This window comes from Miniopterus natalensis, chromosome 12, assembly GCF_054644295.1.
Source record: "Miniopterus natalensis isolate mMinNat1 chromosome 12, mMinNat1.hap1, whole genome shotgun sequence".
In the NCBI taxonomy this organism is placed as follows: Eukaryota; Metazoa; Chordata; class Mammalia; order Chiroptera; family Miniopteridae; genus Miniopterus; species Miniopterus natalensis.
This window is the reverse complement of record NC_142092.1, coordinates 53,643,975-53,658,108: the sequence shown is the minus strand read 5'-3', so window position 1 is coordinate 53,658,108 and position 14,134 is coordinate 53,643,975. Positions and strand designations below refer to the sequence as shown.

Genomic DNA, 14,134 nt, shown 5'->3' with positions numbered 1-14,134 from the left:
CACTGGCTTCATAAAACAAGTTGGAGGTATTCCCTCCCCATGTTTTCTAAAAGACTTTGTGTAACACCGATGTTATTTCTTCCTTCAATGTAAAATATATAAGTGAAACCATATAAAACTAGAGTTCTCTTTGTGGGAAGATATTTCATAATAATTTCAACTGCACTAGCAGATGTGAGGCTATTCAGATTTTGCATATCCTTGTGTCATTTTGGTAGGTTTTATTTTTCTAATGGTTTTTCCATTTTGTTTAAGTTGTTGAATTTATTGGCATAGAAATAGTCAATTTTGTATCCTTTTAATTTAGATAAGGATTCATAGTGGCAACTCTTTTTATTCCTGATACTGGTGATTTACAATTTCTCTGGTTTACTTGATTGGTCTAATTAGAAATATTATAATTTTGTTGCTTTTGAGAACTAGATGTCGATTTCACTGATTTTTTACATATTGTTGACTTCTAGCCTTTATTTTATTTCCATCTATTTAACTTGGATTTACAATGTTCTTATTTATCTAGAATATAGCTTAAATTAGAACCTTAGACCACTGAATTTGTACCTTTTTGTTTTCTAAGAGAAGCATTTAAATCTATAATTTTCTTTCTAATAATTAAAAAAAAATTAAAATGACACAAAGTATAATCCCTGACCATAACAAAATTAAACTAGAAATCAGTTAACAAAAAGCTACCTGGAAAATCCCCATTGGAATTGGAAGTTAAGGAATACACTCCAAAAATTTTTTTTTTAAATTCCCAATTTATTTTTTAAACCTAGTATTACCCTGAAACCAAATAAAGACTGTAGGGAAAAAAAGAAATATACAGACCAATGCTCCTCATGAAAACACATAAAAACTATGACCAAATTATTAACAAGTTGAATCTGGCAATACATAAAAATAATTACACACCATGAGCAAGTGGGGTTTATTCCAGGGACACAAGGTTTGTTTAATATTCAAAAATCAAGCAATATAATTCACAATACTAACAGGCTAAAGAAGTTACATGATCATTAGAAAAAGCAATGGACAAAATTCAACACACTCATCCACGATCACACCAGGAATAGAAGGGACCTTCTGTAATTTGATGATGAACATCTACCAAAGCCTACAGCTAACATTATGCTTAGTGGTCACAGATTGAATGCTTTCTTAATTTGGGGAAAAAGGCAAATATGGCAGTTCTCATTACTTACACAAGGAAAGAAAAGGAAAGAAAAGGCAAGTTGACCAAAAAGAAATAAAACTGCCCTGAGTGAAGCTGACGTTGACTGTGGGGAGGCTGGCTGGTTAGATTACGCCACCACACAGGAGAGGGATTCTCAAGCCCATGATTTTTGCATTTGCTGTTATGTACTTGAAATACTAAAATAAAACCCACAAGGAATCCTCCCTTAAATGTTTGAGGTCCTTCCGACAGAAAAATTTCACATGTTGTGCATACTGCTCATCTGGGTTTCTCTTAAATTTATTACGTACAATAAGTACAAATGTCCAAGCTGTCAGAGAGGTAGTATATCATAGGTTCTAGAGACCAACTGCCAACATTTGTGTGGAGGCTCTGCCACTGAATTGTATTATCACTGTGGGCAAGTTTAACTTCTCTGCTTAATTCAATGTCCTCAATTATACAATGCTGGCAACAACAGTACTTACCTCGCTGGGTTATTAATGGATTAAATGTGAAAATATGTGCGTGTGAGAATAGTGTCGATGTACAGAAAGAGCTCAGTAAATGTTACTCATATTACTGCAGATCTGTGCAATGTCCCCCTTCTAATCAAAGAATAACATCACTCACAAAAATTTAATGTTTGAGGATTTTCATCAAAGAGCAAATTATATATAAGACAAAAATATGGAAAGCAAACAAATAGAAAATTTGTAGCAGAGGAAATAAAATTAGTACATATGGCAAAATATTCAACCCCACAAGTTATTTATACAGTGCTAGTTAAAACAGCAACAAAGTACCATTTTATAAGTAGTAAATCACAAGTATTAAAATTAACAGCTGGGCTGACTAGGTTGTGGTCAATAGGTATATTATATTGGTGACAACTATACTGGTGACAGTGTTAACTGTTCTGGCAAACAATTTGCAATATATTTGAAAGAAAAAAAATTTCTTATGTCTGTTCTATGTGATATTGGGCTTCCAGTAACTTGGCATTTACAGCGTTGTCTCCCTAGCCTCCCACAGTACTGAGAACTAATTCTAGTCAATCCTTTCCCAAGGGTCCCGTAATATCAGTTATCTGGGAATTACCCAACACCTTCCCACATGTCTGAGGGAAGAATAAGAAATGTTAAGCCCAGGGCCAAGAAGTATGAGCATATGTTAGGGAAAGGATAACACAAAGGAACTAGAACTAGCATGATGAAGGGGTGTGGGGTCAAGGTAACATACCCAAGATCAGATGAGGTAAAGTCAGCTTTCAAGATTCAAAGTTTGGAGAACTGGTGACACACCTATAGACACTAACAACTATTCTTAGGGTATCTGTCAGCACGTGAGTTCTTAAAGAAATGCCATCCTTTTGAATTGGAAAGTAGAAGACACCAGGAAACACAATGATCATCAAATTTTGAGTCCTTTGAATAGAACAGATGGACCTAATCTACTTATATACATATAAGACTGAAGGAAAAGATAAATTTGGTTTGGTCTGTTGGCTCCTACATTCTCACCCACCAATAGATTGTTATTAATTGGATTATGAAAAGGCTGGCAAAAACCTCTGAAAATATTGGGGGACTTCAGATAAATTTGCACCGGAAAGCAGCATGCAACACACCTTTCTCCTAAGCTTCTGATATATTTATAAAGATTTTTAAAAAACATACAAATGCACAGACTAAGCATATAGAAACATGATATTCAAATATCATAAAATGGGAAATAGATCTTGAAAGATTTCTGTCATTTGAGTCTAACTCAGGGATCTAGCACTGTGTTCTCAAGGAACTAACTGCAAATAGCACAGAACACGCCTAACACCTTTCTGTGTTCCCTTGGTTGGTCTAGCTACTTGCTTTTTAATTCTTCCTCACCTGAATGACTTTAATACCAATAGAAAACACATTAACATTTTCTTAGGAATTAAACTAAAAGCTGATTATCAGCTATATTTATCTTATAATTTAATTTCGTCTGTTTCTTTGTATTTCTGCTTTTACAAACAGAATTTCCCACCAAGCAGGTATCTCAGGCTCCCTAACATATAAAAGACTTGTGTAAGAAAAATCACAATCACAGTAATTGGACCATAGTTACACTAGTTAGGAAAAGAGGAATCATGCTCATTTATAAGTGATTATATAAGGGAAAAGAAAATATGGATTAACAAAATAACATTAAATCTTTATATAAACAAATTAGATAAATCCCAAGTTCTTAAAAAGTGTATGTTTAAAAAGCAGGTCACAGTAAAGGAGTAAATTCATACTTTTAACTTCCACATGTGATCATTTGGGTCCTTTTGCCTGGGACTTGGTTTCCTTTGGAACCTTTCCATTCTGACACTGAGTAAATCTGGCTACTGTAGAAACACCATCCACAAACTTGGTTTTGAACAGGACGTTTGCATTGTTGAACATACCTTCCTTTAGGGACACCACAATAAACTTAAGGGAAATGGAAAAAAACATAAAAAATAATTTTTATAATATCCTTGAAGAAGTTCACTAAAAAAAAAAAATGAGGTTAAAGAATTGTTTGGAGATATTTTGACTTTGTTATTTCTTTAAATAACAAATGTAGGTAACAACTAGTTACAATATTAGACACCTAAGTTAATTCTAGCTCTTCATATTCAGTTTTAGGAGTCTCTTAATTTTACCTTGATTGCTTCATTACCCAAGTTTACTATGTCCTGCTGGTTGACAGCTTGTTGATCTTCTGTAGCTGGCAACTATTTAGTTGCGAGCTCTAAATGTCCTAGTGAAATATTTTTCTCTGTGATACTTTAGTAATGTCAAGGTTTTAAGTTCCTACTGCATTACCACTAGCTCAAATGGAAAATTTATATTTGTATAATTAAGAACAGGTACCACTTCACTGCTGTCTGCTAAAACACTGTCATAATAAATACAGACCACGATAACTGATAAGTGAAGCCCCAGAGTTGTATAATGCATGGTGTATAAACCATATTTGGCAGCCCTACTTCAATAAAGACAAAGTTCTTAGCTGAAAGGGGCCGTCTACTTTGTAGCCAGGAGGAATGAAGAACAACACACACTAAGTGCCATATGATGTTCAGATAGGCAGGGATATCATCCCTGAAACATACTTGTTTTGACTGCATCTTTGGCAGCCAGCTAGAAAAGTAGTGACATTTAACCATAAATTAAGTCCAAATTATGCAAATATTAGATTATCTTTCATGCTACAGCTGTAATGTTTGGCTTTTTCTTTAATAGGAGACCAAATCCTCTTTCATTCTAAACCCATTTGAACATTAATAAATATTTAAAGAAATACAACATACTTTAGTATTCCTAAATCTTAAATATCTTATTGATAACAACCACTACTAAAGAACAATTTTAGAAAAACAAATACTATTACTGACACATTTTTTATATTTTAAAAAACTAAAGACATTCTTCCTGGTTCCTACCTGAGAATGTGTGAAGTGAGTGCGCAGCATCTGTCCTATATTCTGGGTGTGGGAAAGGTCCAAAGCCGCATCGACCTCATCCAGGATGTAAATCGGAGCAGGTTTGAAGAGGAGCATGGACAAGATTAGTGACAAAGCCACCAAAGACCTAAGAAGAGGTTGGCAGAAAGCTGTCAAAATTGGATTTTACCACTTTTTACCAAAGCACTGAAGCAGATCTGCTATGCCGTTATCATTATTATGAAAAGTACAGATTTAGCTAAGAGATAGTCAGGAAAAAAGAATCTTAAGTTTCAAACTTCAACACTTGTATTAACTGTCTTTTACTTTCGCCTTTCATTTTCCTCTCTTCAGCATGTTTTATTCTGAATAGAACCGGTTTATACTCTTCTTTCCAAATAATCAGATTATATTTGGCATCTACCTATCCTTAAGAAAACATATTAGTGTTAATAGTTTCTTTCCTTCCACAGTTGCATTAGATGCCTAGGTGGCAGGTGAGGGCTATACACTTGTTAACAGCTTCTATCCTGGTAACAGTATAGTTTAGGTGCCCTACTTTTACTATGTATACACTCACATGCACATACAAACTGTCCATTTTTTTACTGGTGCCATTTGAGTAAGTTGAATAGATTATGGGCTATTATTCTAATACTTCAGTGTCAGAAGTTTAAGCAATCCTTATATGATGGTTAATTCTGTCAACTTGATTGAATCACAGGGTGCCCAGATGTCTGGCTAAACATTGTTTCTGGGTGTGTCTGTGAGAGTGTTTCTGGATGAAATTGCATTTGAATTGGAACTCAGTGAAGCAGTCTGCTCACCCCAATGTGGGTGGACAGCATTCAGTCCGATGAGGGCCTAAATAGTAACAAGGCAGAGGGAAGATTTCTTCTCTTCGGGCCTGATTACTTGAGTTGGGACATGAATATTCTGTTCTCGGAGCTCCTCGTTCTCAGGTCTTCACACTGGGGCTGAATGATACTACTGGCTTTCCTGGATCTCCAGTTTGCAGACAGCAAATTGTGGGACTTCTCAGCTTCCACAATAAAATGAGCCAATTCCTTGTAATAAATCTCTTCATATATACACATATAAAACCTCCTATTGGTTCTTTTTCTCTGGAGAACCCTAATACACCTTATTTAAAATACGTTGTTATGCCCACTCTTAGATCCTGCAGCTCTTTTAAAGTTCTCTTCTAACTAACCATCCCCTTTAACTGGTAGCTGTTCTCATTCTAATCTGGCATGAAGAATCGTAACAATTTTTATAACATTTTCTTCTTAAACATATTTTATAAGGAAGCCGTGTTTATTTTAATACAAATTACCCAGCATTAGAATAAAAATTACAAGAGCATTGGTAACACACTTATTCTATAACTTCAAATATCTCCTGCATCAGCACTGGAATGAATTGTCATCCTAATGCTTATTGCATTCCAATGGGGTATTTATTAAGAAACATGGAAGTAGGGGAAAAGAGAAATGTGTGCACAAGTAAAGGGGGTCTAGGAAGGTGAAACCAAAATGTCTAGCAAAGAAATGAATGAAATGGTACAATAAAAAACAACTAACAGTAAGACTGAAATTTGCCTCTATACAAGGTAGCTGAGCTCATTCAAGCAACTTAAAATTATTTTTCACTTGCTTTCTCTGTGCCAAATGTTTAAGGCATTGAGTTTTAAACATCTTCATTCAGGAAAAAAAAATCTCACCAAGAGTTAAACTACTTTGCTGGACAGTGGTATAACTACAAATAATTTTATATCATCTTATTTATGGAAATAATATTTAGGTTCCAGTAACAAAATAAAAATAAATTTTCTGTTTTCCTCAAAATATTTTCTAGGGCTTTGGCAAAAACAAATACTGGGATCTAAACTGTGGAATTCAATTTTGGTTGACAGGGAGCAGAAACTCAAAGTATTTATGAATTTTTATCAATAATGAAAAATACAGAGTGGATTACTATTCTACTCATAAAAATGACAAAGGAGCCCAGCCAGCATGGCTCAGCGGCTGAGCATCGACCTATGATCCAGGAGAGAGATAGCGGTTCGATTCCCGGTCAGGGCACATGCCCGGGTTGAGGGTTCAATCCGCAGTAGAGGGCGAACAGGAGGCAGCTGATCAATGACTTTCTCATCATTTATGTTTCTCTCTCTCTCTCTCTCTCTCTCTCTGAAATCAATAAAGACATACTTAAAAAAAAAAAGACAAAGGATTTCATAAAGGAAATGAACAGGTCTTAGTATTTTCTATGTAGGTAAGAGAAGAGTGACATGATGGCATTATGGGACATGTGAGAACAAGTCAAGGACTATGGACTGTACATCCTGCAGGGGAAAAATTAACATTTCCTTCTTAAACATATTTACATAATCTTCAATTATGTAAATATTCACAACTTTCTCTTAGGAGGTATTAATTGTTTGCTTCTCTGCAGGTAAGGAGTTAGGCTACATGACCTAAGTTTCTCTTGGTAAAGTGATTGTCTAAATCACTGAGTAAGGCTAGGAGAAACTTCCCCAAACCCCAGAACATGCTATTGCCAACACTCTTCATTCTTTTATGGAGGTCTCACTTTTCTATCTGGTTCCATTTTCCTTTACTCGAGAAGGTCCTTAACCTGTACAGTTCTACTGGGATCAAATTCTTACAGTTTCCATTTCTCTAATCACATTCTTCTTTTTTTGTAATTCATGGAAATAGTTAATGTAACTATTTACCTTCCTAATCTGCTAGTTTTATCACCTGTCACTTCTAGGTCTGTTTCCATTGACTGATTTTTCTCTAGGGTATGAGTCACATTTTCTTGATTTCTGTCTAGTAATTTTTGTTAGATGTTGGACACTGTTATTAGGTTGTTCAGAGTCTCAGTTTTGTTGTCTTTCTTTAAAGAGTATTGGACTTTGTTCTGAGAAACAATTAATTTACATGCACATAGGCTTTATTCTTCAAGGCCTGCAACTACCTTTGCTAAGGTGCACCTATATTAGCCTTCACTTCAGGGATAATACAGACCTAATGCCATGGTGTAGCTCACTGGAGCTTCCCAAAATTCTAATCTTTGTTTCATGAATTTAGTGAGACTACTGGGCTTTGTGTGGGTTTCCCTCCCTACATTTACATTCCAGAAGTTGCTCCCAGGAAAAGAGCTGGGGTAAGCATGGGGCTCAGAGTACTTTTGTCTCCTTTCTCTCAGGTACATACTCCTGAGCTACTCATTTTCCAATGTCTGAAAATAATTTTTTCATATATTTTATCTAACTTTCTAGTTGATTATCCTCACATTAAATTTGTTGCCTACTATTTTAATCAAATGTTCTAACTAAAATGTGTAGTCTTACATATTAGGCTTCTTAAATTCTATATGCAAAGAGAGCTAAGCAATGCAAAACTGAAGTAAAATTGGTAGGCAATGAGATATGGAATTATAATATAGTAAGAGGAATTATAATATAGCTAAGAGATTACTCACCTCTGACCACCACTAAGTTCAGTTAGGTTTTCTTTCCAAGTATTTCCTAAGGCAACCTTGAACTCCAGACCATCCAATACAGTTTGCCCCTCTGGTGGTGCAAGCATAGCATTAGCACCAGGCAAAAGAGTAGAAAAAATAGACCCAAAGTCCTTATTCACCTGAGTAAAAAAAAAAAAAGATATTAAAATATCATAGGTTTTCTAAAATACCAAATGTTGACATATGTATAATCAAACCCAGCAGTGTATTTTGTTGTTTGTTACTCTAGTTACTCTTACTCAGGGGTTGGCAGATTATGGTCCCTGTGACAAATTGCAATACCCATTCATTTGTGTATTTTCTATGGCTGCAAGCACTAAAACAAAAGAGTCTAGTAGTTACAACAGAGACTATTTGGCTCACAAAACCAAAAAAAATTATCTGTCCCTTTACAGAAATAGTTTATTGAGCCCTGCTCTAATTTCCAGAGGGAACTGGAGGCTATACCTCAACCCTACCCTGAAGTTTTGATAGTTTTGTGGGCCACCATGCAGGAATCCTCAGAGACACATGGCTATACAATATAGGACATCAAATCTGCGGTTAGAGAAGCAAAAACAAAACAAAATCTCTTTCTACCACAAAATGTTCTCTTACAAAACTTGTTTTCTGTTGACTGATATAGTAAGATGGACCTGTGGTTATCAGCTAACCTAAAAAAGTCTAGGATGATCAGGGTGGCTTGAGGAGAAAAAGAGGCATGAAATCAAACAATCAGGACTGTTAAAGGTGTTGTATGGCTCTTTTTATGCTTCTCACAGCCAAAGGAGTTGAGGTGTCAAGGGACAGGAATAGGATTGGACCTCAAGAGAAAAAGGCTAAAGAAGCTGTTTGGCCTATGTTCGCCAAACCACAGTAGGAGAGAGATTTAGGGTGAAAAGTATAGCTTGTAATTGGGTAATTTTTGTGGATACACACTTAATGATTTGAGAATTTGGCCACCTGTTCTCAAAGACATGACTAATAACCTTAAGAGATGAGCAGACAAATTTGAGTGTGTACACACTCACACACGTGGACTTGACAGCCAGGTTCTCTTAGGGAAATCTCTAAATTCAAGTAAAGGCAAATATACTTTTTATAAGTATTTTTAGTAATAAGGAAATCTCATAGACACAAGCAGTGCTCCTGAACATAGATTTACCAAGGAGTGCATATTTTAAGAGCAACTGTACACATGCTAAGTAATATTCTATAGAGAACGCAGGTTCTAGTTTTATCTAGGATAGATTTTTTGAGGTAGGCAAGGTTCATCTCAATGGGAAGACAACTAATTGTCTCATCTTGGAGAGCTAGAGGATATCATAGTATTTATAAACACCCTAGACTCTTTTTTTTTCTTTTTTTAAAAATTGCTTGGCTGGGCAAGAGAGAGGCAGTTCAGAACTAAGAGAGAAATGCCACTAAACCCTGAACAATGGTCATGGACCCCATATATAAATTCCTCCAAAGGAGAAAAGAGAAACTAACTTATCAGTTAATAGGCAGAGAAGAATACAGCCTTGTGCAAGATAGAAAATAAATTATATTCATGGGTAGACATAAAGATAAAATGCAATCAAATTTTGAAAATCCAATGAGGAAACAAATGCAACCAGTGCCTAAAATACTCTGGTTTTGTGACTCACATACATTTAAAACCTGAAGGAGGTATATGACACTGATAACAATAATACCTACCTCATTAGGTTACTGTGAGGATTAAATGAAAAAATTAATATGAGAATTGTACATTTCATAAGCACTCAATAAATTTACTTGCTTTGTGGGAACCTTGGAAACTGGGGGGAAATCAGTTTAAAGGATAAATTTATACTAGCGCTAAATCCAGGAACCACAGGGGAAATGAGAGACAAAACCTCTTAGATCCAGTGTTAAATCCACATGATGTACGAGAGTACTGGGGCCAACCTTTTGCATGTTTCTTTTTCCTTTTTTTTTTTATTTTATAAATCTTTATTGATTTCAGAGAGAGGAAAGGAGAGGGCGAGAGAGAGACAGAAACATCAATGATGAGAGAGTCATTGATCGAGCCCGCAACCCGGGCATGTGCCCGGGAATCGAACCCCGATCACCTGGATCCTAGGTTGATGCTCAACCGATGAGCCACGCCCGGCTGGGCTTTGCATGTATTTTTAAAGAGACAGACAAATACGACATGGGGAACACTGAAAATAAGTTGTAGAGCAGGAAAAACAAGGTGAAAGGAGTTAATTGTGCTGCCATAACTAAAAAATAAAGTTCCTATAGAATTAAGCGAAAAAGCAGCAAGGTGCCCAGGTAAATTCCTGAGGCACAGGACTGTTAAAGTACCAAAAAGCACAGTAACTATGTTCAGAATTTAATGAGAAAGTGCTTTTTGCTATGGTAAACATAGGAGAACTTCTACAAGAGGTTAAGGAACTACTCTAAAGGAGACAAATGTATAGTCAGGGAAGCAGAAAGTAATGGTAAAGAACCTTGAAATCTTCCAAAGTAGTCATAAAACAAAACAAAAATGGTAACTGGGCACTTTTTTAAAATTAAGAGTCCAGCACAAAAGAACACGAAGCTTCCTTGTTTACTGCTCAACTCTTGAAGAACAAGGGCGGCAGCAGTGAGCAACAAAGGCAGGTTTAACTCCCTACTAATTTAGAAAAAAGGAATCCCAGGTTTCCCACCTTTTGACTGTATGATCTTAGGCTATTTCATCTTTGTAAGCTTTGATTTCTTCATGTATTAAATAGGTATAATAACTGCCAGAGTTATGGAACTGTTTTAAGATAATTCATTTAAATTAACAGAGTAACTGTTCAATATGTGTTAACTAATATACTTATTAATCTCATGTGTACAAAAATGTTTTGTTAAAAACCTACAGAATGCATATTTATGAATTTTGAAATGCAATTAATAATTTGTAAGTGGTAAGAAATATGCCAATCTTGCTATAGACACATGGTTAGAACTAATATTTGACCTCTGTGAGTCTGGGCAAGAGAAATCATGGAGACTAGAACTGAAGGAGTCCTTGGGAAAGCTTTTGCAACAATCAGAGATTCCCCAATGTGAATACTGCTTCCAGTTTCAAGCAGAGCGTGAGTGGACAGTATCTGAGATTTTTTCCAAATATAAGAGCCTCTGATCTCAATGGAAGGAAACAGGATACTATAAATAGTGTCCCCTTTAACGGTAATACAGAGGCACACAGGGTAAGAATAAAGAATGGAGAAATCGAAAAGATTAGGAATTTACTATAACCTAGAAACCAGAGAAGTAGACAGAGAGCATGATGGAGTGACAGAAACCTACCTTGGCCATTCAGTAGTGAAGTCCAAAAGGACAAAATGCCTGAGGTCTCTGAGGTTTTAACTAAGTGTGAGCACGCACCCCCTTCAAACACAAACCAGCCATTTTCAATTCACCTTAGAGTATAACCTACTGCCAACAGTCTTCATCTTCGCCTCACACAGAATAAATGATAATATTTTTGTTTCAAATACCTTTTGCCAAGCAATCTTCAGAGCCTGGTTTTTCTTCTGGTCAAGGTCTTCTATAGTTGCAAGTATCTTGGATTTGTCATTTTCAACAATTCTCTTCTTCTTCATCAAGTCATTATACTAGCAAGATAAAAAGCTTACTTAATTGGAAAAAATAGAAAACTTTTAATATTCTAGAATTCAGTCAGGAATAAAGAGCTTTCATTATTTTATATACATTATATACACTCTTATTTACTAAAAACACTGTATTAATAGCTATAATGTAAACCAATTATGAGAAAAGTAAACATATCACCATTATATAAAATTCAATTATTGTAATTGAGAACTTATGGGACAAGCACCTAAAATATTTCAACTCCACTAATACTCCCTTATTTTCCTAGCAGCCAAGGCACAAAGAAAAATGTCTATAAACTCAAAAGTAGCCCTGCATGCTTTTTAAAGTTAGCCATGACACAAAACCTCAGTTCTCCATGATGAACAAATACTATATACTCTGGCCTTTCTCTCTCTCCTTTTGGCATCACACTCTTCCCCAGGCAGCAGCCATATGGTCTTTTTTCAGGTCGCTGAGCATATAAACTCACTGTAGCCTTCTCTCTCTTCCTGAACACTCTCAGTTATACAGAGCCATCAATGCTACTCATGTTCTAATGTGGCCAGTCATAGGAAGATGACCTACCCGCTCTTCTGCTTCTGTCAGCACATTCATAGCTCTCATGTTGACATTTCTTCCTAGTTTCTCCTTCATTTCTTGCAACTTCTGAAGTCTCTGACCAGCTTCTTTCGGGTTGTTGGTTTTGAAATCATAGGCACTATTGGGTAGCCCAAAGAGGTGTTTCTCTGCATTAATCCAGTCATAATCTTTCAACATTTTGGATACCTAGCCACATATAACAGAGGGATCTATCATTACTTATAAACCTACATTTAAAAACAAGTTTCTTAAATATTTACTAATTTTAAATCAAACACTTTGGAGAAAACCTCCACAATGACTCACTTGAAAAAACTGAGGTTCACTGTTGACAGTGAATCTATAGTAAGTATGAATATTTTTACCTGGAGATCAGGCTCAAAAAATGAGACTATATAGAAAAATATCTTCCTATTACTTAAGCGTTAGAAGCAAAAAAAAAACCCCAAAAAACAAAAACCAACAAACAAACAGAGAAGAAAACCAACTCAGAAATTTTTACAAAGTACATGTAAAACACTTCTAATACAATATAAGTCAGGTGAGGCTTCAGATTTTACCAAATTCAATCACTGCTTCAAAAAAACAACCCGCGAAAGTTAAAATTCTTATAGGAATACTTAAGTCATAGATTTGGTAAAACTGTGGGAGCCTATTTCTGACTGATAGAATACAATTCTGAGAAAAATTATTAGTTAAGTCCTAAACATTGATACAATCCCCAGCACTCCTCTTTTGACCAGGTACCATAAAATACTTATTCGTATAACCAATTAAAAAATTCACAGTGCTTAAGGAAGACTTCTTCTACTAGAATTGTTTAAGGTTGGTTTTGACTGATAGGCTCTAATACTTGTCAACTTGTTTATCCTTATTAATTCCCCGGGTATGGTCTCACCTCTAGGCTCCAAAGCAAAACGATCACTTCTAGTCTATCTTCCCTGCTGATACGTAAAATCTATGGAGGCATTCTGTGTACATGCTGCTCAACCTTTTATCTTTAGTGCCTGGCATTGTACCTGATACTAGTTGGTATGTAATAAATATTTGATAAACCATGTATTTCAAGGAATCCTTGACTTTTTAGCAGTTCCCCTACCATGTCCCTTTCTACCCCCTTAACTGTAAATAAAATCTAACAATCACCAATACTAGTGTTTTCAATTACCAAATAAGCTAATGGGAAATCAATACTAATAAAATAAAATGGATTACACTGATCCTTAGAAGGACATCCAAAAGCCAATTAAGTTCAGAAGGTGCCTATATACATTTCTGTGAGTCTTTAAGGCCATTGTGAAATAAGGTAAAGAATATATATTACTACTACTAATATATTAGTAATAGTTCTATGAACAATGGAGAGGAAAAAAGTCATTTGTATAGACCACTAAACCTGGAATTAAATTTAAAAACAAAAAATTTGTGCCATTTGGTGAAAGCTTCAAAATTACGTTACACGATAGTTCTGCCATTTATACTTAGTTCATCATCCAGCAGTTCACTGGAATATTTCAATAACCCAGAAGCAAAAACCCGATTGAGGGTAAAATGATCACAAACATGCCTTTGCAGCAGCATCTTCAGCTTCCCGTTTATGTTTGCTGATGTTGTGGTCCAGTTCCTTAATTTTAAGCTGAGAGTCGTTGTTTTGTTCCTTATGCTTCGCCACTTCTGCATATTTAGCTTTAATTACATTGTCTTGGGCTGTTATCACTTCTTTTTGCTTGGTCATCTCTTCTTGAGCTCTATTTAATGACTCCTGAAACAAATAATTAGGAGACAAT

At 35.5% G+C, this 14,134-nt stretch overlaps 1 protein-coding gene across 1 annotated transcript in view; it reads right to left on the bottom strand.

Moving 5' to 3' along the window:
- Positions 1-912: 912 nt before the first annotated feature.
- SMC2 (structural maintenance of chromosomes 2) overlaps positions 913-14,134 on the bottom strand; it is a 39,520-nt gene continuing 26,298 nt past the window's right edge. Inside the window, exons 19-24 of the mRNA XM_016224995.2 lie at positions 13,915-14,109; positions 12,333-12,533; positions 11,648-11,764; positions 8,124-8,284; positions 4,635-4,782; positions 913-3,636 (exon numbers count right to left, since the gene is read on the bottom strand). Of these exons, the coding sequence (XP_016080481.1) occupies positions 3,478-3,636; positions 4,635-4,782; positions 8,124-8,284; positions 11,648-11,764; positions 12,333-12,533; positions 13,915-14,109 (981 nt within the window). The 3' untranslated portion in view covers positions 913-3,477. The remainder of the gene's footprint in view (positions 3,637-4,634; positions 4,783-8,123; positions 8,285-11,647; positions 11,765-12,332; positions 12,534-13,914; positions 14,110-14,134) is intronic.